Source organism: Oryza glaberrima, chromosome 8 (genome assembly GCF_000147395.1).
Source record: "Oryza glaberrima chromosome 8, OglaRS2, whole genome shotgun sequence".
Classification (NCBI taxonomy): Eukaryota; Viridiplantae; Streptophyta; class Magnoliopsida; order Poales; family Poaceae; genus Oryza; species Oryza glaberrima.
The window spans coordinates 22,631,661-22,659,500 of record NC_068333.1 but is presented as its reverse complement, the minus strand read 5'-3'; the positions used below and the strand labels follow the sequence as shown (position 1 = coordinate 22,659,500).

At 44.1% G+C, this 27,840-nt stretch overlaps 4 protein-coding genes, 1 long non-coding RNA gene and 1 pseudogene across 9 annotated transcripts; 5 read left to right on the top strand and 1 right to left on the bottom strand.

Moving 5' to 3' along the window:
* Positions 1–8,216: 8,216 nt before the first annotated feature.
* LOC127783129 (uncharacterized) lies at positions 8,217–11,285 on the top strand (annotated as a pseudogene).
* Positions 11,286–14,743: 3,458 nt separating this feature from the next.
* Positions 14,744–18,363, top strand: LOC127782396 (uncharacterized). Its single transcript, XM_052309576.1, has 3 exons — positions 14,744–16,000; positions 16,588–17,274; positions 17,392–18,363. Exons 1-3 carry the CDS (start codon positions 14,891–14,893, stop codon positions 17,971–17,973), a joined length of 2,379 nt encoding a protein of 792 aa, XP_052165536.1. The 5' UTR covers positions 14,744–14,890; the 3' UTR covers positions 17,974–18,363.
* Positions 18,364–18,492: 129 nt separating this feature from the next.
* On the top strand, positions 18,493–20,664 carry LOC127782412 (tetraketide alpha-pyrone reductase 1-like). The gene is made up of 6 exons (XM_052309593.1): positions 18,493–18,760; positions 18,867–19,036; positions 19,317–19,511; positions 19,595–19,757; positions 19,933–20,125; positions 20,232–20,664. The coding sequence occupies exons 1-6, from the start codon at positions 18,640–18,642 to the stop codon at positions 20,380–20,382; spliced, it is 993 nt and encodes a 330-aa protein (XP_052165553.1). The 5' UTR covers positions 18,493–18,639; the 3' UTR covers positions 20,383–20,664.
* A 415-nt stretch (positions 20,665–21,079) lies between these two features.
* Positions 21,080–22,766, top strand: LOC127782409 (transcription termination factor MTERF6, chloroplastic/mitochondrial). Of its 2 annotated transcripts, XM_052309592.1 has the most exons (3): positions 21,080–21,198; positions 21,426–22,486; positions 22,630–22,766. In XM_052309592.1, exon 2 carries the CDS (start codon positions 21,439–21,441, stop codon positions 22,438–22,440), a length of 1,002 nt encoding a protein of 333 aa, XP_052165552.1. In that variant the 5' UTR covers positions 21,080–21,198; positions 21,426–21,438; the 3' UTR covers positions 22,441–22,486; positions 22,630–22,766. The 2 variants fall into 2 exon arrangements, with proteins under 2 accessions (XP_052165552.1, XP_052165551.1); XM_052309591.1 differs by lacking the exon at positions 22,630–22,766 and having other exon boundaries at positions 21,426–22,548.
* On the bottom strand, positions 22,627–26,234 carry LOC127782402 (uncharacterized). 3 transcript variants are annotated; one of them, XM_052309583.1, is made up of 11 exons: positions 26,095–26,234; positions 25,463–25,527; positions 25,214–25,315; positions 24,777–24,908; positions 24,553–24,699; positions 23,992–24,389; positions 23,811–23,910; positions 23,624–23,683; positions 23,450–23,536; positions 23,228–23,356; positions 22,627–23,154 (listed from the first exon to the last, which is right to left on the bottom strand). In XM_052309583.1, the coding sequence occupies exons 2-11, from the start codon at positions 25,511–25,513 to the stop codon at positions 22,855–22,857; spliced, it is 1,506 nt and encodes a 501-aa protein (XP_052165543.1). In that variant the 5' UTR covers positions 25,514–25,527; positions 26,095–26,234; the 3' UTR covers positions 22,627–22,854. The 3 variants fall into 3 exon arrangements, with proteins under 3 accessions (XP_052165543.1, XP_052165541.1, XP_052165542.1); XM_052309581.1 differs by having other exon boundaries at positions 25,467–25,527; XM_052309582.1 differs by having other exon boundaries at positions 24,553–24,681; positions 25,467–25,527.
* LOC127782421 (uncharacterized) lies at positions 24,376–26,128 on the top strand. Of its 2 annotated transcripts, none has more exons than XR_008019173.1 (3): positions 24,376–24,488; positions 24,734–24,924; positions 26,026–26,128. It is a non-coding gene; the product is annotated as an uncharacterized LOC127782421 (long non-coding RNA). The 2 variants fall into 2 exon arrangements; XR_008019172.1 differs by having other exon boundaries at positions 24,376–24,513.
* Positions 26,235–27,840: the final 1,606 nt, after the last annotated feature.

Sequence of the window (27,840 nt, the reverse complement as noted above, 5' to 3'; positions counted from 1 at the left end):
CTGAAATACGCACTGTTTGTTTTATTGTTGTGTGGTACCAAACATATAGGGTGTGGTTACTCACATACAAGAAGCAATGCCTATATAGATCTTTTTTTTTTCTTTTTCATAAATGATGCCGGCCAGTTTGGCATTCTTCAGGGATAGTTGCTAGTTTGCACATGAGGGATAGTTAATGAAGAGATCTGATAGTTGTTTCTTCAGTAGAAATATGTTTCCAGTTTTTTTGAGTTTATTTGATTAACTACCTTTTTTTGTTTGCTCTATTTGCACGGCATGATCTTCTATTATAAAAATGGCATGCTAATCATGTACTGTAGTATTTTAAATAAATCTGGAACGGGACACTCATTGGTGCACGCTCCTTAATTTTTGGCTTGCATAACTATTTCACAGTACTAATAGACCCTCCATCTTAAATATGTAGTTTATGAGATATGTCACGTTAAATTTGTAGATTTATAATACACTACCTCAAATCTATAATTTTGTAACAGTTTGATCAAAATATTTATAGTTTTGTGAAATTTACACAATTTTTTTGCCTGCAAACAAGAAAGGCTACTAGCCTACACTACTCACACATTGTTCACTATAAAAGAAAATACACATTATTTTGCAACATGGACACATCAATCGTAGCCATTGTATCAAAATAAATATGAATAAAATACTCCAATTTGAGATACCTATGTGTGAAATAAGTATGATTTTGGTTTTTTTAATGGAAAATTGGCAAATGGCTTTTAGTATTTGTGACTACCTAAGGTCGAGTTGTAATACCTGTATTCTCAGAAACGGTATATGTTTGGTCTAATAATGTATAAGTACTTGAGATTAACCTTAGTCAATGATGGATCGAGACTAAACTTAGAGACAAGCTTAAGTTTAGAATGATAAAAGATGTCGAGTGATAAGCTATAGAAGACAACATGAACGGACACAGCTGCGTGGGAAGGTCGTCTCCATATAGCAGGCTTCCTTGGCCTAGGTGCTGGAGCAGTTCGTGCAGGGAGGCGAGCATGCACGTGCTCGCATGGGAGGTAGCGACCACATATATAGCTAGGAATACTTACGGGGGCTATCTGCGACAATTGATTTTCACAGGCGGAACTATTAAAAGGACCGCCAGCGAAATCTTATTTTTGCAAAAGAAAAAAAATTCAATCAACATTCAGAGCTAGTGCTGCATTTACAAATACACATCTAAATCCATAATCGAATCAATTCAAATCCACATCCACAGCACTACATCTATTTCTCCATGCATTTTCAACATGCAAACATCAACACATGCAAAATAAGATAGCATCGTCAGCCATTGATCGTCCTCGTCGTCACGGCACCGTCGACTATCACCGTGCTGGTTGTCATCATCGTAGGTGGAGTGGGAGAGGAAGAATGACTTAGCTTAGCCAGAACTGGAGCCAGCCGAATGCACATCACCCGCCGCCATGGACGAGCTCCCCTCCGAACTTGTACTTGGACTGCTGCCATGGACAAGCTCATCGATGACCTTGGAGGCCACTGAAGCCGTCGTGGACGAGCTGCCGCTGCTACTCACCAGCTGCCTTACCTCTAGCCAAATCTGGGAGAGGAAGGGGAGGGTAGTGGGGAGCCACTGCCTCCTCCGTTGTTGCCGCCGCAAGTGGCCTCCTCCCCACTGGCCATATCTGGAAAGAGGTAGAGGAGGAGAGGAGAGTTGGGGAGCCATTGTTGGTGCCCCTTCTACTGCTTCCGTCGTTGCCGATCTCCTCCCATCCCGCCACTGGATCCGCCTCCCATCGCCATCGCCTTTCTCCCGCAACACTATCGATGCCACCCGGATCTAACCTTCCCGTCGGTGGTCTGGGGTCGCGCACCAATCTGCAACCCCTGAGCGGTCATTGTCGCCGTTGCCTTCCCGAGCTCCCACCCTCGTCGTGGTCGTTGTCGAGCTTGTTGCCGGTCTTTCGCCAAGGCGTGAGGACGGCGAGGAGCATAAGTGTGCCACCAAGAAAGAGACCGAGAGAGGAGGGATTTGCACTGGTGAGAGAGAGAGAGAGAGGGAGGGAGGGAGAGGGGGAGGATGAGATTGAGAAATGAATGGTGAGGGATGGCTTGTATCACGACACTTTGAATATGTTACGGTTGTCGACCGTGCCATGATGGTTCGCTGGTTTTTGCAGGCGGTCCCTTAAGCACACCACTTGTAAAAATATCCTTATTTTTCCATGCAACCCTCTTTAATCTACCGCTTGTGAAAATCTATTCTTGCAGGCGGGGCTAAAACTAGGGCTTCTAGTTTTTTTTACAAGCGGGAATTGTTCTTCTGAAAAAAATCAAACCTAGGTGTTGTGAAAAGTAGTGGAGGTATGAGATGATGTGTCACTCACCCAGAAGCTTCTCATTGCAAATCAGCATGAAAGTGACGTACGACTGTTGTTAGCTTAAGTGGTGGCTATAAAAATAAAAGGGCAATTTGGGGGTTTCGCCTGGGGTAACCTTTTGTATTTTGCATATAAATATAGAGCTAAGTCTAGTGTTTAAAGTGTATAGCGAGATAATCTTTTTGAGGAAAAATTGTGAGAAACTGAGATAGGCTTGGTCAATGAAATTTTACTTGTGATAGTTCAAATTCACATGTAATTTTTTTTTGTCCTTTTTTACCCGAAAATATTAGGAGAGAAACTCCTATTGTATTTTACACTAAAAGAGATAATATTTACAAACATCACATTCATATTTCACAAGCAGCATATATCTCTCCATGACTTCAGCTAAGCATGCATGCTACAATTTGTTACTATCCATAATAAATTGAGTCGCTGAAGTAATAACATTTATCTCATTAAGATTCGAAGGATAATAAAAAAACCACCATCACCCTTCCCCTTTTTCTCACACATAGGTTTTAGATAAGGAAAAAGTCCAAATCCCCCCTAAACTATGCCCATGAGTCCATCTAGTACCCCAAACTATAAAACCAGGTATTTAGCCCCCCAAACCTTATAATCTAGTCCATTTAACCCCCTAAGTTGTTTCACAAGGTGGTTTTGCACACGTGGCGGGCTGACTGGACCGTATTTACCATGTCGTCATGCTGATCAGGCGACCATGGCTGCGTGATCACGCACGGACGGGAAGATCAAGGAACGAAGTAAGGCCATGTTGATTGTAATATGGAGATTACCCAACTGATATTGTATAATCTAGTAAGCAAATTATTATGCAATTCAAACATTATATCCTTTCGGGATTGTCTCATTCGGATTTTTCTCAATTTTTTCATGTGATTGTATTTGGATATTGTTCCTTTAAAATTTTACTGTAATCAGGAGAATTGTGCAGGAATGAAGTAAGGCCATGTTCAAGATCAAGCTTACAGGTTCAGAGTACATCCAACAAATTTGATTGTTTTTCAGGTTTAGAGTACTAACACAAGTGGTAGGAAACTAGTAAGCAACATAGATCTTGACAAGAATACAGGTATAAACACAAAAAACATTGCTGATCAGATTGTTGGTCCAGTTGGCTTGCCCTTCAGTGAAACCTTCTTGGAGCTCCTTATAGGTATCTTTCCTAGCCTGTGAATTGTTCCTTCCCCTGCTCCTTGCAAGCTATGTGATGCCTGCAATGTACATAAATCACATAGAATCTCATTTTCTCTATAATCTCATTTATTTGAAACACACAGGATCACATTAGAATTAAATTTGCAGTTAGTTAAAGGGAGATGTGATTGCCTGTTGTTCTGTATGAACAGTCGATGATGTTGCTCCATCAGGTTGCTTTCTTTTTCTATTAGCTCCTATGACAAGAGCATTTTTCTTCTTGCCCCTATCTTTATTGAGTGGACAACCCCTGCTATTATGCTTAGTTTTATGGCAAAGCCCACACCTCATAACTGTGCCAACTCTTGACATTTTAGTTGCTTTAGGTTTCTCACCAGGCTCCCTCTTCCTAGCTTTTCCTTTTGGCCTGCCAGGCATCTTGACATAACCAGGTGGTGAAGGCTTGGGGTGATCAGATGTAGGCCACCTCTCCTCTCCTTCCATAGGCTCTATGCAGTGATCATATGTTTTCTTGTACTCTTCAATTGAATAGCATTGAGCAATAAAACCATCTATGGCCTGTCCTGACTTATAAATAGCACTTAAGGCATGACAACAAGGCAGTCCAGATAGCTGCCAGTATCTACAAGAACATGTCATATTTTGCAAGTTTACTGTGTACCTCCTTCTCTCCTTTTCTTTCACCTCAAATCCATCCTTTCCATTCCATAATACATGGCACTGACTTGACCTCTCAATGTTCATCTTGAGCTTCTTAAATATATTTGGACACACTATACACTGCCACTTATTTGCGTTGCTTCTGTTCTCTTGAATTCTGACCATTACCTTACGCCTAACTGCCTCTAGCATTGAGATAATAGGATAAAATCTGGCATCAACAATAGAATTGTTAAATGATTCACACATGTTATTGTCAACCGAGTCACAGTTTGACCCTAATTCAAACCAAGCTCTACAGCAATGTTTTGGTTCAGTATTCATCATATCCTTAGCTCCTTGGACAGTCTTTTGTGCAAGCTTGGCTCTGTAGTAGTTGAAATCCTCCACATTTGATGCCTTAGCACATCTCCAAAATCGTTTTTGGAGCTTTTGGTCTTTGTATTTCTTCCTCCAATTGGCATATATATGCCTAGCACACATCCTGTGCTCAGCTCTTGGCAAGAAGGTATTGATTGCATGGAGCAAGCCCTACATAAGAAAATGTATTGGTCATATTAATTGAAAGTACTTACAAGTCACTAAAACATTAATTGAGTAGTGAATTTTATATTACCTTTTGTTGATCAGAGATGAAAACCCATCCTTCTCCGTCATTGCCAATGTTTAGATCCTTGATCAGCAAACCCAAAAACCATTCCCACGAGCTCGTTGTCTCTTTCTCAACAATAGCCCAGGCTATGGGATACATTTGATTATTTGCATCCCTTCCTAAGACACAAAGCAACTCTCCATTACATGCTCCTTTGAAGAAGCACCCGTCAAGACCAACTATTCTCCTACATCCAGCTAGAAAACCTTGCTTGCATTCATTGAAACACACATAAAATCTCTGAAAAACATGCTTTAGCAATACATCTGGGTCCAGCGCCACTGCTACTGTGCTCCCTGGATTACTTCTAAGTAATTCTAGTTGATAATCAAAGACTTTTGAGTACTCAATTTTATTGGCATCGAACACCTTGTTCATGACGATTGATTTGGCTCGTTTACACTTAGACAAACTTACATCTACTGACATCTCCCTTAACACTGTTTCTTTTATATCTTGTGCTTTCCATGTTGGATTTGCCTGAAAGAAATGCTCATACCTATCAGCAATAACCTTTGCAGTCACAAGTCTATTGTCTAGCTTAGGTGGGCAAGTGTGTTCATCACAGAGAGTACCAACTTGAAACCAATCACACTTGCTTCTCTTTGAACCATAAATCAGCCAAGGACATCTAGGAGCTGAACACTTTGCCCTGATCTTGTCTCTCTCATCCTTGATAAACATGATATGCCGTTTGGTCACTATTCCATACTTAAGTAAAGCTTTCTTCATTTCCTCTTTCCCTATGAAAGTCATGCCAATCGAAAAATGGGGAATAGCAGAATTAGAGTCATACCTTGTCCACCTACTCTTTCTCCTCACTATATGGTCGTTGTCTTCACCACTATCATCGTCATAAGAATAATCTTCACTAGAATCATATGCAGGTTCATCAGTTATTTCATTCAAGCTATCATCTCCATGACCTATTAACTCAACGGGCACACTGTTTGCATCAGGATCTTGTAGAATTAGCCTCATTGCTTTTAACTTTTTGTTATACATCTCAGCAAACTTTCATAGGTTTACTACCTCCTCATCATCTGCAGAGCTATTTCCACTTTCTGGTTGATAGTCACTATCAGTAGTGTCACTATCTTCTCCCACGCTTCCTTCTTTTTTTTGCATCATATTGTGTCCCTTCCACGTTCTCCATCTCAGCAGATTTCACATTGTCAGTTTCCCAATCACTTTCTTCAGAATTATAATCTGACATTGTTTCCTCCACGAAAATTTCAGCCACTCCACCTTCAGCAATGCAACTTGACATATCAAGGCATGCCTTGTCATCTGTCAGTAAACGTAATCCTGTGCTTAATTCTTTTCCAGGAAACAACCAGTGGAGCTGCATGGCATCCTTGACATCGACATGGTCTGCAAGGTGCCCTCTAATTTCAGGCATAGAAATCTTGTCCTTTTCTATATATGACATCCCTTCATCTCCACCAACGTACTGCACAATCCTTCTAGAATTGACGAACTCCCCATTATAATGGAATCTGACATGAAGTATCTCCAAATTATTCATCCTTGCTAGCTTGTGCTGCATTATAAAAGACGAAATTAATTTAATTTATACTAGATTTGACAAGATTAAAAAAGATCATCCTACACACATCGATCTGCACTATGCGACAGAAAAACATCAAAGCCCTAAACCTCAATGACGGAACTAAAAAAAATCAAAACTAAAGAAATCAAAGCTAATTATATCTTGTCTCCATGCCTTCCTCGTGGAGGCTGTCAACCAATGTGAGTAAAACAATCACCACAAAACCCTAGATAAAAACGGGGGAAACTTTCTTGCATCAAACACTACAATGGAGTCAGGGATCTAACCTACTTCAAGATGTACTCCGCGATCACCTTGATCTTCCCGTCCGTGCGTGATTACGCAGCCATGGTCGCCATGGATGCAACACTCGAGAGAAGAAACCTAGGAGATGGGATGAGGGAGTACGATGAGGCAAGAATGATATATGGAGCGATGTGTGTTCCCTCCCTCCTGTTATTTCGCGATCGCATCACCTTTCCCTCCTGTTGCTTTGCAATCGCCTGGTCAGCATGACGACATGGCAAATTTTGGTCCAGTCAGCCCGCCACGTGTGCAAAACCACCTTGTGAAACAGCTTAGGGGGTTAAATGGACTGGATTATAAGGTTTGGGGGGCTAAATACCCGGTTTTATAGTTTGGGGCGCTAGATGGACTCATGGGCATAGTCTAGGGGGGGATTTGGACTTTTTCCTTTAGATAAATACTGCATAATGCAAACTATATCAAATAAAACCAAATGATTCCTTCTCTGTTTATACAACACAAGGTAGAAAAAAATGCCTTAATAGAACTACAAAATTTTGTAATAGAGCCAAATTTTTTAATAGAGCCCCAAATGATTCCTGCTCTATATTTATAGAAAAGTCGTTACACAATAGTGATAATGGAACCTATTAAAGCTTCTCAAACAATTTTAATACAACATCCAACATAAGGTCACAAGGGCATCTGTTTAGCATGACCTAAAACTTACATATTTAGTACCATAATAATCGAAGCATCTAAAGTTCTAAACATAAGGGCAAGCGAAGAGCAGAAATTAAAATGAATACTACAACTAGCTAGGATCGTCACAACAGTTAGCTTCAACAAAAGTCATTCATATGAGGAACCTAATCAGCTCTAGGCAGCAACACTGTAATGTCTCAAAAATTCTTCTCCTTCCCAATCCCCTCTGCCAGCCGTCTCTCTCCCTCACATGCAACAACATCACACTCTACATCTGGTGCCCCTTATTCCACCATAGCCATGGCCTTGGCACCTGTTCGTCAGCTATCTATCAAAAAGAGCTACCAGACAACTAACCAGAGAAAATAGATAGCTATATATCAAAAAGAGCTACCAGGAAAAAGAGCTACGGTCAAGGTTGTTAAGGAAGGTTGTTAAGGAGCATATTTATCTCCTTTAACACCGATGGGGAGTCAATGTAACCCTCACTCCATGGCTACAATCTTCCTAAAGTTGTTGTAAGTATTCAAAGCATTTCTTCTTTAATGCAATGCAATTGTACATATCAGCTCATCCCAGAGTGGCTGCAAATGATTCATCTGTCATCTTTTCTCATAGATTCTGGGCGCAAATGAGCTTCAATCTCTCCAGAGCAAACCTATATGTTGCTGCCAACAAGCTTTCGAAGAATTCACTTGTCGTCTCTCATGGCAGCAAGGCGTCGGTGTATATGAAATGAAATAGTGCTCTGAACGTCGCCGGCTCCAGGTCATCCAGCGTGACGCACGGGTTCATCCAGCGTGACGCATGAGATGGAACCCTCTGCCATGCCACCAAAAAACTCTGCATGGAACACCGGGGAACACGCGGTGAGCACAGCCCAGTGCGCATGAAACATCTCGCCATCAACAGAGAAGGAGATGTCCGAGCCATTGGCGCTACCCACCATGATGCCGAGTTGGTTCCCCAGGTTAGGAGGTGGCACTGCAATAGGTTCGTTGTGGTTGCGCAGAATGATGAGGCCACATATGAATTTTACCACCCCATTGATCACATAGCGAGAGTCAAGTTCACTCAGCTTAACGAAGCGCCACCAGGCATCAAAGCGGAAGCCTTGGGATGCCTTCCTTACCAGTAGACTCCTCTGGGAATGTTGCGCGGCTGGAAAACCATCCTTGCCCATGAAGAAGATCTCAAAGACGAGGTGGGTGTTGGCGTTGGTCTCATTCAGCAGCGCCACCGCTAGAGAGAGAGGTACTCGCCATTGTCTTGTTGACGCGGAGACAGCCACCATAGAAGACTTTGCATTGTGCTCCCCCACTGAGATTGTTAGCTTTGGCAGTCTCTGTCCGATGGCGAGCTTCTGGATTTCTAGGTATTCCACCTTGTGCTCAACGAAATTGGAGACGAGATCCATCACACAAGGCTGGGTGGGGACGCCGAAGGCTGGGGTGGGAGATCGAGAGATGAGGATAGTGGCGGGACAGCGTCGGAGGCTGGGAAGGCTTCTCGTCGGAGAGCGTAGGAGGCAGGGGGCGGCCGTGCGAGCCGCCGGAGACGAGGGAGGAGAGGTGGGGCAGGGAAATTTCGCCGGAGATAAAGAAGAGGAGTAACGAAGGAGGAAGGGGCGGAGGTGGGGGATGGGGAGAACGTGCGCGAGGGTTGGGGGATGGAGCGGCCGCGGCGGCCGCGATACACGTGTGCCGGGATGGGGATGGATCGGGAGATGCTAGCCTTTGGTGATACGACTGCACGAATCCAAAAGCTATCTTTGCCCTCCACTGTTGGGCCGTTTATGAGATAGAAAATAAAGTCCACTTTAGGTCCATTCTTGTCATTTTAATTCCAAAGGAATATAAGTCCACTTTGTGTCCCTCAACTTTACATCATGTCTGTATACAAAGTTTATATATGTGTATATATTTTTTATTCACTAAAAGTGTATACATATTATATGTATTATATATATGTATATACTTTATATATATACGTATAAACTTTCTATGCGTATATACATATAGAAAGGAGAGAGGAGAGACTAAAGAGATGAAACTGATCGTGCGGGCGCATGGCTAACCGCGCATCAGCCATCTCCACCGACGAGGTCGCCCAACCTCTGTGGGAGGTGGAGGTGGAGGCGGGAGAGGGGGGGCAAGAGGCGGCTGGCGAGCCTAGGTGGAGCGATAGTGGAGCATTGAACGGAGTGGCGGCGATCCTGACTAGGGGCGCACGGGTGGCTGACAATGCCAGAGATGGCCTTCTTCCTCACCACACCCGTGGAAGAGATGGCCTTCTTCTGCATTGCTCGCCTGCTCCGTCGTTCTCCTTGGCGTCCACCTACCCGTCTGCCGCTCGCCCTTCCCGTCCGCGTAGATCTAGGTCGCCGCCCTCTCCGGGAGCTCACTTGGTTTGGTGGCTTGGTTTCGCTGCTGGTGACCCATGGAGCGGTTCGTGCAGTTCTTGAGGTGGAGCAATGGTTCAAAGTTAGTTAATTTGGGTTGAACTTGTTTGTGTTTGTAAGGCGATTGATTGGTGTTGGGGTGGAGGTGGCAAAGGTGGAGGGGGTGAGGTGTAGGGACGACGCGGCGGCGCTGAGGCTAAAGGGGGTGGCCATGGTGACAATATTGTTGTCGGGGTGGTCGAGGTGGGGTTGCCGCTAGCGCAGGGAGGGGGGAAGCAGCGTGCGCTGCGCACAGATAGTTCGGTGTTCGTGGCAGCGAAGGTGTTCGCCGCGGTTGTCTTCCATTCCAGGAGCTCGCTCGGTTGAGCCATCGCTCTGTTCCGCCTTGTGGGGTAAGAGAGATAGAGAGGAGGGGATGAGTAGCGATGACACGTGGGGCCACATGAGCCCACCATTTTTTATTATTTAGTGTGTAATTGACACGTGGACCCCACGGGTTTTATTACTAATTGAATTGCCACGTAAACGTCACATGAGACGAAGACCTAGTCAAATGAGCCGCATAGGCACCATGTCAACCAAAATCGAGCAGAATACTACCAAGATACCTCGTTTCTACGGTTTTGTAAGTTGGGGGACGCATTGTATCCGGTTTTGCCATCCAGGGACGAAATTACACTGGGCAACAAATTGAGGGACCTTAGGTGAACTTATTACCAAAATATTTTGCTACCACATCTTCCCTCCATGGCCGTATTTGCTTTCTCCCCCTCTCTTAGCAGGCCGGGTGCAGCCCGAGGCCCGTACCAGGGTGACTCTGACTCGGATTCGTCGTCAGTGAAAATCTCGATATAAGCAAAGGCAAAACTGTAGCCTGCATTCCCTGTCGCGCGCACGGTCTCGATGGACTCGCGTTTGCCCGGTCGCCGCTCCCTACAGGCTACAGGCAAGGCAATCGACTTCGACCGTGGCTACTTACAACGACGACTCTGCAGCCATGGTGGACCACTTGAACGGCTCCGACGGTGTGTTCTTCTCCATCGGCGGCGAGACGTTCCACGTGCACCGGGCCCTGCTCGCCGCGCGCTCGCCAGTCTTCCAGGCTCTGCTCCTCGGCTCCACGGTGGAGGCAGCAGCTTGCACCATCACCCTGAACGACATCGAGCCGGCGACGTTCGAAGCTCTGCTGCACTTCATGTACACCAGCGACTTCCCGCCGGCGGGAGCCCACTCGTCATCGTCGACGTCGCCTGACAGCAGCGACGCCAACACCGACATGCTGCATCGGCTGCTGGCGGCGGCGCACGAGTACAAGCTCGACGGGCTGAAGCTCATGTGCGCCCGGAAACTCGAGGAGCGCTTGTCGGTGGAGACGGTGGCGAGGACACTGGGCTACGCCGAGATGTGCGGTTGCTCGGAGCTGAAGATCTAGAGCAAGTGTCCCGACTTCTTCTTGGCGAAGAAGAACAGGAGAGAATTGGCCACACACTGTTGAAATTAATAGATGGGCCTTAGCCCTCTCGAAGATTAATTCTTTGGAAAATCAGAAAAGCCCACCTCATAGGATGGTATGCATGGGGAGTTTAGTACCCACCTTACTTATTCTAGTAGAGGGGGACCTCCTTAAAAGGGAGGATACCCCCTAGCCACTTGAAGCATGTGAGGTGGAGAGAAGAGGAGGAACACGCGCGTGCTCGCCTCGCCAGGCAGAGCAGGCGGCGCGCATGCACGACGTACGCGTCGAATGGTCCACCAAATTTGTTTCTCACCCTTGCGCAGATGCAGCCTCCTTTTGCAGTTTTGTTTTGCTGTGGGAAATTCGGATTTGTTTTGTTTTGGAAACATTCCGAAAAATCCGGTGCGTGAAAATGGCGTGGAGTCCGGATAAGTTACGCAGTTTTGTTTTGCTGAGGGAAATTCGAATTTGTTTTGTTTTGGAAACATTCCGAAAAATCCGGTGCGTGAAAATGGCGTGGAGTCCGGATAAGTTACGCGTGACTTATCTGATTCGGTTACGCGGAGTGGAGATTGTGCGGGCGCCCTGATCAAGCGACCTTTCTCTATATAAACCGAGCCACCGCCTTCACGCAACATACGCAAAATCAATCTAGTGTTTGCCTCCTACTCTGTGCTGCACCGTCGCTCGTAGACTACTCCATTCCGCTCGCCGGCGTGCACTAGCAATCGGGAGAGCAGGTCTCTGGAACCTCTGCCTTCGACGTCCTGCACCGGGAAAAGGCGGCAATAAGGTTTTTGGGAAACGCTTCGCGCGACTGCTCCCTGTTTGTCCACGACGGCTCGTCTTCCTGTTCGCTTGCGTGCTGCGCGTCTTCGTCAACGCCCACAACCGCGAGTAATTCCTGCTGAGCAACTGATCTTCTGGCAACCTCGGTACGTGTACAACATATTGCGCATATTTGATATGTTCATGTTTTACTGCTTAGTTTACATGTGTAGATCCAATGATGTGTTTATACTAGTTTACATCTGCAATGTCATGATTTATTTATGGAATAAATTAAATCATTATGTGCTTATAATTTCAACACACACGGCTACTTCTAGCTCTGGCATAACTTCCCTTCGGTCATCCAAGAGATTAAAGTGTTCTGGGCGCATGAGAGTTTACAAATATAGATAGATACTGTACGTACTCCCTCCGTCCCAAAAGACTCAATTCTTGGGTTTTCGTGTCCAACGTTTGACCGTCCGTCTTATATGAAATTTTTTTATGATTAGTACTTTCATTATTGTTAGATGATAAAGCATAAATAATACTTTATACATGACTTATCTTTTTAAACTTTTTTATAAAATTTTCAAATAAGACGAACGGTCAAACGTTAGACACGAAAAACCTAGGAATTGAGTTTTTTTTGACGGAGGGAGTACTCGTTAACATCTCATTCTTATACAAGAAGCCAGGGATCTTCTTGTTCTATTTTAGATGATACAGTATACTCCCATATATATATAAAAGATCTATCGTTGTAGATTATCCTCCACATCTCTGAACTTCTTACCATCACCTTGGACATGCTGAAATCATAAATCTGTACCCCGGTAAACGCACAGTAAACTACACACAGGATGACAGAAATACAGAGTCGGAACAATGTCATTTTCAGTAACACAAACACAACCAACAAATCACAGAAGAAGAACAGCAAGGTGACCAGCAGCTCATTGCAGATGTACCTGTCGGCTGCACGGGGTGTCTCGTAGAGCAGGATGTGGCCGCTAGCGACGTCGTCGATGTGGACGTAAACTAAACCATCCTCCCGTACATGGTGAACTTCGTTGTCTCACCTGCAATGCGATTTCATTTCATGCACATTCAGAGTCAGACTTTGAATGCGGAGAGCGTAAACGTACAAGTGTTTCTGAAAGATTACGCTCCATTGAAATACACGAATTTCATTCATATGAGGTAGTTCATGATCACAGAACATTCTCTGCATTTGGGGTGGCGTTTTGCGTACCTTGAAATTGAGTTGTAATCCAAATTTATTTGCACATGTATAAAGGCCAACTTCGGATGGAGTGAACTAGAAACCGAAACTGGGCCATTGTGTTGTGCACCCGGGGACGCCAGGGGGTGCGGGGCGAAGCCCCCACGGTACGCATCGTTATCCTTTTAGGGTTTCACCTTCATATATATACTTCTTGTAAGCCGCTGTTCGGCGTTGTAACCTCATCCCAATATAATGAAGATATTTTGCTGTTTGCCGCCCGTGGTTTCCTAGTCGCAAAACAACCTAAAGAGTGCGTCTTTCCCCTACCTTGGATCCACTCTAAGGCCGCTAGAAAAAAGTTCAGTCCTAATAAAAAAATTACCAGCACACAAGTAGACATCGCGAAAGGAGATATTATTTATGCTTTAGGCAGTGGCGGAGCCAACAATTGATCACGTCTAGGGCTGAGCAGGGCTAAGTTGATGTGTTCTTAGCAAAACTCTTTATATCTTCAGCTTTTTAAAGTATTTTACATAAGATTTTAATGGGAATTTGGTCCTAAGCCTAGGGCCCAAGCCCTAATTGCCCATACTTGTCTCCGCCCCTGGCTTTAGGGATATGCGTATATCGGGATATCTACTTGTGTGCTGGTACTTTTTACTATATAATCCCTAAATTGTTTGTCGATTCTCATCTATTTGGTGTTTGAGGATATCCTAGCTAGCTTTGTCGAGCTGAGGACAAATTGACAAATTGACATGCATTCACCTTGACGGGGTTTCTTTTATGTGTTCGGTGATTTATACCTTTTTCTACGGCAGTGGGTGCCTTTCTGGATACTGTTGCGGGTTGCACGCATGCAAAATGTTTAAGGTGTGGCGGCATAATTTAGTGCCAACACCCTGATCATTAGGGGAGCCTAATTTATGGCAAAACCATGATATTTTTTTAGAGAAAGAGAAGGTATATAGACATGATACATTATGGAGTTTTTGAGCGAACATGATTAGAGACGTAAAACTAGATAAGCCGTTAGTGTATGATTAATTAATTTAAACTTAAAATGGATCAATAAGACTTTTTTTAAAGCAATTTTTGTATATACTTTTCTTTAAAAAACAAACTTTTTAGTAGTTAGGAAATGATGTGCACGAAAAACAATATATTTTCCATACGAAAGGATAGCTCTCTAGGCAGGGGAATTCAGAAATACAGAAGTACTGCACATAATACATCATGGACTGGGGCTTCAGCCCATATGCACCAAAGTCTCAAATCCCCAAAACTCTTAGCAAATTCGCTTTCCAAATTCGAATTCGAATATATGTAAACTATTTGAGAAATACGGTACTCGAGTAGAAATACTACACATGATCGTCGTGCTCTACTTTACACGTCTGGATCGTTTGGCATTTTCTAAACAAATTCTCGCCGAGAAGAGGAGAGATCACGCAGAAAGTTCATCATCTAATCCATCTCTCTCTCTCTAATCCTCCTTTTCTCCTCGCTGGAACGCGACAAATCGAACAGATCAACCCAAAAATAATTTTGATCATCTTAAAAATTTCTAAGCTGATCTAAGCAGTGGCATCCATTGCTATTCCTCTCCCCACTCCACCCTCCTCTCGTCTTCGTCTTCTTCCCCGACACGTCACCTCGCCGCCGATGGAGTCCCACGACGACGGCGGCGGCGGCGGCGCGTGGGGTGGCGGCGATGGGGACTCGCTCTTCGAGGGGATGGTCCTCTTCACCCCGTCCCTCTCCGTCGATCCCGATCCCGAGCCGCCCGTCGCCGAGGCCCCCGACCCCAAGCCGCCCACCCCTCGCGACGAGGCCGCCGCCGCCGCCGCCGCCGGAGCTGACGGGGCGGCCTCCCAGCAGCAGCCGCCGCCGCCTCTGGATGAGGACCTGTTCTCCGATCTCACCCTCCTCTCCCCGCAGTCCCCCGTCGACCTGAGCGGCGCCCACCAAGGTCAAGATCAGGACCACTCTGCCGCCGCGCCCCCCTCGCCGGTGCCGGCTCCGGCTGCTCCCGTGGCCGTCCTGGCCCGGCAGGCGTCCTCCTCGGCCTCCTCGTCGCTCCGCAAGAAGAAGAGGGCCGTGCGCATCGGGTATGGCCGCTCGCCTCAACCCGCGCCTCCTTCCCCTCGTGCTACGACCACCACCGTAGCTGCTACCGCTAGTGTAATCCATGGCAGCATCCTCCCCGATGCTTCGATGCATCATCAATCCGCTCCGACCATCCCAGTCCACCACCTCGAACACCTTGATAATGGCGTTGAGCTGGCTGCAGCGGTAGCGGTGGTGGATCCGGATGAGAATTCTCTTCATGTGAAAGAAGAGGATGGTGAATTGGAGGAGGATGGAGGTGCGGGGGCTGAAGCAATGGGGATTGAGGAGAGATTGGCTCTTCTTAGATCCCAAATCTCCGGTAAGCTCGAGTCGATCCAGCAGAGAGCCACTGCTGTGGCTGCCAAGAGGAGGCAGCTAGCTGGTAGGCGGCGAAAGGTTGCGGAGGATGTGGGGTGTGCGGCATCCAGGCACAAGGATTTGGAGAGGGAGCTCGAAGAGGCGTGCGAGGCCGAGGACTTTGAGAGGGCCGAGAAGATCAGCGACTCCCTTGCGGCATTGGAGAAGGACAAGGATCGGTTGTTGACAGCGCTGCGTGATGCGGAGCTCAATTATGATTCGGTGGATTTGGAGTTGCAGGATGTGCTGGATTCCCGCATTGCCGCAGAGGAGAAAGCTGCTTCACTCCTGGAGCATTTTGCAAAGGTAATTTAGCTGAATTTCTTCTTACGCACTTTGCATGAGACTCTGGTCTGGACTCTTGACAAGATATGTACATCCTGGAATCCAGGCTCACCTGCAAGCAGCCATTGCTTGGAAACCGATACCCACCTGAAGTTTCCCTACTTGAACTCTAATATTTTCAAATAGCTATTCAAGCATGACCTAATTCTTAGTGCTTAGTAATGAATCATTGCAGAATACATTTTAAACGCATGGTCCAATAAGGCAATAAGGCTTCATTTTCCAGATATGATAGCATTTGCAAATTTTACGATATCCTAGTCTATGCTGAATATCTTGTTCACTGTCATAAATTCATTTGCACAGTTGTCATATTCTCATACAAAAGTTGTCTTGTGGCATTGCATCTGATCATCATGAACTATAGACTGTAGTAGTAAGTACATAAAAAAAAGAACTGAAAATGCCGTGAAAAGATATTTTAGCTTAAGTTTGTAAGTTAAACCTCAGTGATAAAAAGCAGCACTGTATGCTTCAAAGTATCAGTGCATTGTGTTCTGTTCTTCTAGTTGATTATTACTTATCAACATGAAAACTCTGTTTTTTAGGATGCTACTGATCACACTGATTCAGTAAGCAAGGAGGCAGAAGAAATATCATTGAAAGAAATAGAAGGGTGGCGAGAATCAATGGAATTGCTAGAAACAAAGAAACTAGAGACGGAAGTAGAAAGTGAATTGGTTTTGGCAGCACGTTCAGGATTGGAAGATTCGATAGAACATTTGGTTGAAGATGACAAAAGAGAAAAGGACATGCTGAGTAAGAAAGGAGATACCCTTGCAGAGGAGTTAACTGAGCTCCTGAAATTGGTAAGGTTGAAAGAAGCAGAGATAGCTGAAAACAATGCTCGGATCCAGGAGGTTCAAGAAAGGATCACTGCCGTTGTCTCCAGATTTTATGGATCCCAGACAGATATTGACCTAAAGCTCAAAACCCTTCAGGAAGCACAAACTAAAATGGACTCAGAGGCTCAAGCACTTGCCCTAAAAAAGAATGAAATTGATAGTTTCATCTCCTTAGCAGAACAGAAAGACTCAAAATTACGGGAAAGTATCAATGCCTGTTCCTCTGAAGCAAAAGCTTGCCAACAATCAGTAGAAATCAGAAGGAAGCTTGCATCGTCAATTTTGAAGTCAAGGGAGGACAGAATTGGGTTGTTAAAAATGGAGGAGGAAATTTTGCAAGATATCCAAGTGCTCAGGCAACAAACATCAGATGCAAGAATCAGTCTTCAGGTACATTAATCCTTTTTCATGTTGATAAAACAGATCATCATGTTTAATTTTTAGAGGACATGGTGTAAGTAAGAACACAAATATTTGTTTGTACTTATTGAGTTTGATGACTTGCAGGAGATATCTTCAAGGAAGGCTGTCATTCAGCAAGATATAGCTACATTTAAGCAGAAATTGAGCTTTATTGACAAAAGGGGCCCTGAACTAGAGGCTGAAAAGAGAGTTGCTGCCGCTGCAAGGAATTTCAAGGAAGCTGGAAGGATAGCTGCAGAGGCTAAAGCGCTTAACTCTGAAAAAGAAGAACTTCATGCTAAACTTGAGAAAGCTGCTACTGATCTGGAGGTAATCGAAAAGGATATCACAGCTACCACTGACAAAATACAGGAATGCGAAGGGCTTATTATACTCAAAGAAAAAGAATCAGCCATGACAAGTTACAAAAGACTTAGGTTGGATGCTGCTGCTGCTAGAGCAGAATTGACTGCTGCAACTGAAACAGATGATAGCGAAGAGGTTGAGGTTCTGCGGAAAGAAGCTGAAGCTGCAGAATCTAAAGCAATGGAACTAAAAACATGCTATGACCTTGAACTGGACGACAACGAAATCATGTTTCAGCCTGTAGTCCCTATAGTATTCATAACCAATTCAACAGGGCAGCACTTGCTAGAAATTGCGTCTTCTTTCGGTCTATCCCCCTAGAAGCAAACTTTGACCGTACTTGCATGCCACCATGCTTGTTACAGTTTGTAGAGTTTTGCCAGCGACAGCTGCCTATTGGAGGGAACATCTGCGCTGCAATCAAAGCTTATCTCCAGATATACATGTCTTCCTCATTGTTCCTCCTTACCTCCTAGCATTTGGGATCTGCTCTAAATCGAGAAGAGGTTCCTAGGGGACAGCAAGTGTATAACATCCATTTTGCGTACTCAAAATCTTCAGGGAGTTTGTCTCCCCCTCATTTTTGTGTACATTAAGACTGTAATTCTTTTGTTGTTGTGGTAATTTTGGTTGAGCTACAGTAAATGCCATTCATCGGAATGTAATCAGTATAAGTTATCCATGAAATAAACTCTCTTCTGCATTGCACAACTAGTCACATCGAGTCATTGAGTATGTGTTGAAAGTTACTCCTAGCTAAGAACTGTTTTATAGAGTTGTTGCTTCAGCATGAAGAAGCTGTGAACCTCACAGGCCGTTGTGAAATCTATCCTACTCTCTACCTGCCAAATATAATCACCAAAAGGGAGTGACATTTTAGTATGCTTTTTTTTTCTGCCTTTGGTACTCCTGATATACACTTACACAGTTCATATAAAGATCTTGAGGGTGAAATTTCAGGAGCAATTCCAGTTTCAGCTTGGGAGAATGGAGAACACTACTAAGGGCAAGGTGTGTGTCACTGGGGCTTCTGGCTATGTTGCCTCTTGGCTTGTGAAGCGACTTCTTGAGTCAGGGTATCATGTTCTTGGGACAGTCAGAGACCCAGGTCCATCTTTCATTCTGTTCTAATTGAGTTCAGTTTACTTATTTCATGGTGATGGATGGACTTGTTAATTTGAGCTTAAATTTTCTCTTTTTGGTTACTTTGGCAGGCAATCACAAGAAAGTAGGGCACCTGTGGAATTTAGCAGGTGCAAAGGAAAGGCTGGAGCTTGTGAGAGCTGACCTCTTGGAAGAAGGGAGCTTTGATGATGCTGTGATGGCTTGTGAGGGTGTCTTCCATACTGCATCACCTGTCATCACCGAAACTGACTCCAGCAAGGCATGCTACACTAACTGTGAAGACCACTTTCACCCTGCAATTATGCAACTCTCCTTTTTATCTTGGAATTCAGATATAAGATGCAAAAGAAAAAAAAAACGTGAATATTAGGGAAGGACCTAATATCAAATAATTAGAAGGAGTGAGGCTTTGAACCTAGGTCGGCTAGCCCACTATCTTGTGGAGCTAGCCGGAAGACCCCTGAACGTTTCTCTAGATATAAGATGCCATCTGGTTGTAAGTTTAACTTTTAACAGATGTGATGCTACTTCATTTGTAGGCAGCAGTGCTTGATTCAGCGATAAACGGCACCCTGAACGTTCTGAGATCATGTAAGAAGAACCCATCCCTCAAGAGGGTAGTCCTCACCTCTTCATCATCAACCGTGAGGCTCAAAGATGAAGCTGACCTGCCACCTAACGTGTTGCTGGATGAGACAGCATGGAGCTCCATGGAGTTCTGCGAGAGTCTGCAGGTGAACACAGCACAATCCGATATATACATTTGCAGGTTTTTGGCTTAGTTTCAGCTGCTCTGAACATCTATCTTTGCATATAGATATGGTACGCCATTGCCAAGACACTTGCAGAGAAGGCGGCCTGGGAGTTTGCCAAGGAGAACGGCATCGACCTTGTGGCTGTTCTTCCAACCTTCGTGGTTGGACCCAATCTGTCTCATGAATTAAGCCCCACTACCACCGATATCCTCGGCCTATTCCAAGGTACGTGAAACGCAACCCTGAATACGAATAATTTTCTTCGATTTCAGTTAGAATCATGAACTGTCTCATATGAAACTCCTGCATTTCAACGGAGCGTAATCTTTCAGAAGCACTTCTACGAAGACGCTCTCTGCATTCTGTCCTCTGAGTGAATGTCCATGAAATCGCATTGCAGGTGAGACAACAAAGTTCACCATGTACGGGAGGATGGGGTACGTCCACATCGACGACGTCGCGAGCTGCCACATCCTGCTCTACGAGACACCCCGTGCAGCCGGGAGGTACATCTGCAACTCGGCTGTCCTGGACGTCAACGAGCTGGTCACTTTGCTCGCTAGGCGATTCCCTTCGTACCCCATCCCAAAGAGGTCAAGAACTCCCGGCAAAATGGAACTTTTTTTTCTGCTGATTGATCGATTCATTGGTTTGTGTCTGTGTTTCTGAAGATGACATTGTCTTGGGATTTATCTGTAGTTTGCCGTGCGTTTACGGGGAGCAGACTTATGGTTTCAGCACGGCCAAGGTGAGGGAGCTGGGCATGAAGTTCAGAGATGTGGAGGAGATGTTCGACGACGCCGTCGACTCGCTCAGAGCTCACGGCTACCTGCTGAACAGCGTACCATGACAATTGACGACAAATTTATCAGAATTCAGAAATTGGGTATGCCCCGACGAAAAGATGAAGCTGTAGCTAGAATCATCAGTTGCACACAGGAAAAATGTGTCTCTGTGTCAGAGAAGGTTGTGCGCTACTGAAGAAGTGGAGATGATTATGTAATATAAAAGAATTTATAACTTGTTGAAAAAACCTTAAACGTATTGTTCGTGTATCCAAAACATAAATTTGAAAAAAATACTGTTATCTCCGTTTTCAGATTATTGTTAGTGGTGACTATTAGTATTTCATTTCGACCGCTTGTTAGTTAAAGAGGACGATGAACAAAATTTCATACTCTTGTCTAAGATACAATACACTGTAAACATGACATAAGTGTTTGCTTTTCTTTCCCAGGAGTAGTCAAAGTTTGATGATGACTAATTCTGTTGACAGCTACTTAAAAATGGATGGAGCTATCTTTAAAATTAAGATTTAACTTCAACTACTGTAGTATAATTTTTTTTAAAAAAAAGTCAAAAAAATATTTTTGACCATAGGGAGTTTTTTTTTTCTTTTTTTTAAGAGAGAGGGAGGAGTATCAAACATGACCAAAAAACATGACTCGCTGATCGACCTGAGCCCATGGGCCTTATCTCGGCCCAAGATTCCGAGACGTAATCAAGCAGGAGGACAAAGTCATAGAGATAAGCCGTTTTTAGCGCACTCGCTTGCTCAGGTTCCTCATCTTCTTCTCTCCTCTTATCCCCTCCCTTCGTCTTCCTCCTCCCCGGCTACACGACCAGCTCCTGGTTTCTGCTGCCTTCCTCGGTCTGGATCAACAAGGTGAGTCCCAATCTTTGACATCCTGCCTCACTTCCATTCTTGCACCCGAGTTTGCTCGGATAATTTCTGGTTTCGTTGGCGACCTGCACTGTTCCTGTTCGATGAATTGCCGCAATGGATAGTTTCTTGATTGATTGAGTACGCTAGGGTACCGTTTGCACTGAGTGCACTAGATGTCCGAACACACGCTGAGAAATTTGAGTGATTTTTTTATGGTTGTTGAGCAGAGGAGGTCGTCCAATGGCGAGTGGTGGGAGCAGCAATGCCGGGAGCTTGACGCAGTGGCTGAGGGAGAAGGGGTTCGACGAGGAGGCCATCGGGCGGATGTCGAGGCGGTGCAAGAACCTGCACGGCCTTGACGCCGGCGAGGCCTCCGGGGTGTGGGACTACCTCCTGAACGTCGTCAAGATCGAGCGGCGGAAGCTCCGGTACGTGGTCACCAAGTGCCCCAAGGTGCTCACCCTGTCCGTCGACGACAAGCTCGTCCCCACGGTGCAGTGCCTCACCACGCTGCAGGCTAAGCCCGGGGAGGTTGCGCAGGCCATTGTCAAGTTCCCCCAGATACTGTTCCACAGCGTGGAGGAGAAGCTCTGCCCTCTCCTCGCCTTCTTCCAGACGCTTGGCATCTCTGAGAAGCAGCTCGCTAAGTTACTCATGGTCAACCCGCGCCTCATCAGCTACAGCATTGAGGCCAAGTTCTCGCAGACGGTCGACTTCCTCGTTGGCCTTGGCATTGACAAGGAGGGCATGATTGGCAAGATCATGGCAAAGGAGCCCTACATCATGGGTTACAGTGTTGACAAGCGCCTTCGTCCTACTGCCGAGTTCCTCAAGTCAGCGGTCGGGCTTGAGGGGTCAAATCTTCAGAGGGTGATCATGAGTTTTCCTGATATTTTGTCGCGAGATGTCGATAAGATTCTGCGGCCCAATTTGGCATTCTTACGGAGCTGCGGTTTCAGCAAGGATCAGGTCATGGCGTTGGTGGCTGGATACCCTCCTGTTCTCATCAAGAGTGTCAAGCATTGCCTGGAGCCTAGGATGAAGTTCCTTGTTGAAGAAATGGGGCGGGACATGGGTGAGGTGGTGGATTACCCCCAGTTCTTTCGCCATGGTCTCAAGAGGAGCCTGGAGTACCGCCACAAGGTGCTCAAGCAGATGAATTCAAGGTGCAGCCTCAGTGAGATGCTTGACTGTAATCAGAAGAAGTTTGCCATGAAATTTGGTTTGCATGCAGCAGTTTAGGCATGCATCATCTCTTCAGTTCCCATGTAGCATGTTTATTTTTCAGGTGAAAGTTTTTCCTTATGTACTAGCATTTTGGACATCGAGAATTCAAAGCATTTTGCTTTACTGGGTGTTTTCTGGAATGTCAAGTGCAAATTTGCCTCTTTTAGTGTCATGATTAATGTATAACCTTGCATCAATTCGCAGAAGAGAAAGCAATGCAAAGCATATGAATTTTCTTGTCGGCATGCTCTTCTCAGTTGAAATGCCCAAGTGAGTTGTACCACTACAGCAGTAAGGGGGAGACATTACTACAGCATTGCTATCCTTGGAAACTATCACAATCACCTATTTACACTACACATATACACCAATCATTTGTTATTTGTTCATTACTTACAAGCACAATTGGGGAAAGTGGGAAAACAGTGCCTACTCAGCCAAACTCCTATGTATAGTATATCTGAAAGATGATTTGAAGGGGATCCACTCAACACACTTGTCTATTCTTCTCCGAAGACATTGTCTGATTTCCTTTTGTTGAGCTTCAGGCATGATCTCACATGCCATCTCAACCAAGTCAGGCAACTCGAGAGCAGCATCCTTCGCATAATGATGGAGAACTTTAGGTAGGAAGATTGTCTGCTTTCTGACTATGACACTAGCTTGAATGAACTCAGTCCTGGCTTGATCCAGTTGATGATTCACTTTCTTGGCAGTGTACAGCCTCACCTGCAGAACTTTTTACAGTAAGAATATTGTGATCACTTTGCAGTCAAAATTTTAGCATATCTATTCTACTTACAGGTGGATCTGAAATTGCTCCAGTGGAAAGAGCAAAATGAGCAAGTGGCTCTGGAGGATGAAGAGCATATGGATGTATGGAGCTCCCTGATGCCGATTTTTTCAGTGGAGTAAATAGAGTCCATACCCACTGCACGTCAATTGTTTTGTTAGTGTCTTTCCTCCTTAAATGTGTTTGTCTTTGTATTATTGGTGGAAAATATTGTGCAGGTGTAAACCATACCACTGAAGTGCGATGGGATTGGCATCCAATAATTAAGTTCTGGATAATTTGGGCGTTTACTGAAAGCCCACCCACATTATATGCAGCCTGACAACAGATTGTTCAAGTATGTAAGATATATCAAAACATTTCAAATGATGACAGTATCATTGTTCAAATTTGATATTTGTGTACCTTCAGAATCATGTCTGTGTTTTTCATGCGTTTCTCCTGAAGTCCATAAGCCATAAAAGCCTGTTATATTCAGAAAAGACTGCAGGTTAGGTGTGCATGCATTCTGGGTTTAACACTGAAGTGTAGAACATAGCGAAGGTGACAACTGTTGTCAGTCATAAAAAAATGTTGTGACTACTGTGCATACATGCATCACCAAAGCGTTGTGGATGTTGATCCAAAAACAGAGCTGCTCTTCATGTGCCATTTTTGTTGGGTCAATTTTCTCAAGCCGTTTTATCAGCGATCTGAGATACAAAAGGTGAAATAAGTAAATAAATAGCACTTCCTGCTTTCTAGGATTTTTTTTTTATTGCAGAGTTGCTTACCTGACAGTCTCTAGCATTTTAGAGGCATATTCAAACTTTTCTGCATCTATATATATCCTTGGGCATACTATCATCCCATTGTATTGTTCACTTTTCTCATTCAATGAATCATATTTGTCAGAGCTTGTGTTGACATTGTAATGGCATCGGGGACTCCAACTATCAACCCGGTGCTTTAAAGAAAATGTACTTGATGAAGAGGAGAATGAAGGAGTTGATAAAGTCTCAAAATCCGCCGAATTTTGTGATGACTGGCTTGCAAGTTTGCAGTATACTGCAGAAATGCATCTTACGATGTCCTCTGAAAGTTTGCAAGAGATTTTTGGTACATATTCAGCAATCGAAGCACTCAAGAAATTTGCAAGACTAGAATGCCCTGAAGATGATCTCGACAGCCCCTGTGAAAAACATGAAAGATAGATTTCTCAGTTTGGGAGATTTTGACACAAAACATATGTTCTTGCCTGAGCTAAAACCTGTACTTTGAAGGGGAAAAGGTATAACTGAAACTGGCACAAACTGGTAGGTTTTATCAGAACTAAAAGAAGAGATTGTTCATACACGTTTAGAATCTGAAACTGTTGAAACTGTTGGCAAGTTGTAGGATGCAGACTCCTTGATATTTCTCAATCGGAGGGCACCTTCATCAGCTTTCTTTCTGCTTTTCTGATGGTGTATTTCTTGATCCACCTGATCATGATTGTAAACCTAAATATACTGTATACTCTGAATTTATGTGCAGTATAGTTCTGAAAATTGATCCATCCAAGGTGCAAGGCATGTACCTGGGTAGAAACACGAGGGGATACACCTAGGTGTTGATCAAATGCTGCCCTGTAGAGGGAAAGCAAATGCAGTTCCTTGCGAACAACTTCCTCCTCAAGGGCTGCTATCTCCCAAACTAAGTCTGCAACAGACTGCAGGAACCACAAGGTCAGTGATCAGATATTGATAACTAAATGTTTATAATTTCATTTGCCTTTTCACTTCGTTTTGAATTTTAAAGTTGGAACACTGTTTTCAGAGTATCATTATTATGGCACTGGCACATGACCTTTGTTACTGTTCTTAAGGCCTCAAGCTATTTTGAAAAAAAGCAAGATGATTAGAACAAAAGTACGGGTATAAAACCTGAACTGAACAGCTTTTCTTCAGCTTTTGGAAACAAATAGGACCTTGAGATCATGAAATACTATGCAACTTATGAGGATGTGGAGCAAACCTTTGATATGGTTTTCTCACTTTGTTCTGGACTTGTAATCACGCCATGCTCTGGCAGGTTAAGAGAATATCTTCTGCAGAGCATCTTATCTTTGTTGGTTGTCTGCACAATCATGAAAATAATATCATTAAAGCAAAATTCAGTAAGAAAGTAGTAATTGAAGTTTGTAGTAACTTTTGCTTATTTGAAACAAGACACCGGGGAAAAGTTATTAACAAAAGAACTAACAAAATGGGGAATTTAAATTACCCACAGGTTTGTGATAAGAGAATCGAGGCGATATGTCCAATATATTTCCATGTGTGCTTACAACGCTGAAAATACAAGAATGAAAGTAAGAACACTGCTTAATCAGAATAATCATTCAAACAAACTGAAAGCTAAGCAGCTGAGAATAGTGAATCAGATGTTTTGTAGTCAAAGATAGCAGACAATAGGAACAGATAGTGTGCTGGATGATTTGCTAGTACAATTGTGTACGCTGCTATTCTTCTTCACGCTCACAATAAAGGGGGGATTTTGCTGTTTCTAGAATAGCAACTTTCAACATCATTTACAGTAACATGTCTCACGGTCTCACCTGACAGTTTGTCAAGTGAGTTGGTGTAGAAAATGACACAGCACCGCAACACAGAAAAAAAAGGGAGGCTTGATGCAGCAAAATGCTGCTGCCTCTGAATTATGATGCAACCAAATGGTGATGAACAATATATTGGAAATTGATAAAAACGATTAGAGTTGCCCTGCTTATCTATACATTAATCGATTCTGCTTTCTTTTAGCTGCTATTATCTCACAAATGCTTTCTGCAGAAATTGTACGAGCCTAGAAGAACAAAATTTATCAGCAGCCTGCTGAAAAGATTGTGTATGCCTGCTAACCTTCTCGAGTGAAGGTGCTGCAGATAAGAAGATGAATGGCTAGCTCTTGGTGTTTCTGCACAACAAATGGTTGTTTCCATGAACACCTCTGATGCTGTGTCTTCCATGGATTCCTAGACTGAGCTTCAGTCACCAAGAACCTACCAGCAATCAAGAGCAAGAAAGTATTGCAATCCTATTCAGTTCTCCATAGCTAACTGAAGAAGAAGTAGAAGAATAATCCAATTACCGAAACTAATGAACTTACCAGGCTGATATATCATGAGCTGTTGCTATGCAGTGTAGCTAGCAATGAGCAGAACAGAAGAAGAAGGCCATGATTCAGCTTGGTCTGGATGATGAGAAATCTTCACTCTCTCTCCCAACTCCAATCCCCCAGCTTCTACAGAACTCAGCAAAGGGTCTGAAGAACAGAAGGGAATGCAAATTCTCCTTGGTACTAGAGACAACAAGAATAATGAAGAACAGCAGAAATGATGGGCAGGAGATGTCCTGGACTCCTGGTTGCCAGTACTACTTCTCCAACCTATGCTGATAGATAATAATGGCCAGGAAGCTGATATTTAAGACTGGATGAGAAGGGTAGGATTAGTAGCAAGAAGAGGTGGTGACCCACAAGGCCAAAGAAGCAAAGGAAAGCAAATGAAACCTGCATGAAGATATGGTCAGGAAAAGGATGACCAAAGAAAGCAGAGTTTAAAAGGAAGCAAAGCAAAAAAGAAAAGAAAAATCGATCAATGGCATCAAGTGTGTCGTCCCTCTGTCCCTCCCAGCTGCTTGCCTATTTTCCTCCATTAAAAGAACAAAGAAAGCCGAGCTGCTATCAATAATGGCGTGGTGGCGATAATGATGGCTTAGTGGTGATGAAATCGCAGCGCTGTTCTACAGAAAAAATCAAAAAGGATATGAGAACAAGTAGTAGAGATTACTAGTAGGTGGCTGCACGGGCAGATGAGAATTAGGTTGCCCGTTGCTACCATCTTGGCCTCCTTCTTGGTCCATTTAAGCAAATAAAGCCACAACCACCACAACAACTGTGCCATCGTCAGTCATCTGCGTGCGTGTGATTTAGCTGCATTATTCAGCATATGCTTGCGTCTTCATGCAATTCGTTTAAATTTCTGATCGATTTGCGTGAACACTGGTTGGTACACCGAAAGTGATCGTGGCATGATTAACATAAATATTGATGGTTGTGTAAACAAAGAAAAAAAAGGTGATGTGCCGTTGTCTGAATCGGTTAGAATTCAGTTGATGTGCTAGAATAGCACGTCGCCGACGTCGATATATCACGCATATCATATGGTGTCTAAGATAAACATCATACATATGCATGGATTGAGAGGTGAGGTGACATTAAAAAACGACAAATGGTAGGATTCCCTTTTCGCCGGTCCAATGGTTGGATTCTCTTTGATCGAAAGAGCTGGAAAAGGGGCAATCAAAATGGCTTAGACTATGGGTACGTACTTCATGTATACATAGCTGGTCCTGCAGTATATGGTTCATGGAGTAAGTTTTTTTTTTAGGGTATGTTGATTGGTTATTATGCTCTACAAAAACATAGCATTGACCATCGAATACTTACAAGTAGGTTTCTGCTTCTGTAAACTTTCTTTTAAAGGAATAAACATTACTCTGCTCCTATATGAATCTTAAAGCACATGTCGGGTTTAGGTAGAGTAACTAACCTGGATTAAACTAAAACAATCAAACTATCAAAGGAAGATTCCCCTAATACAGTCA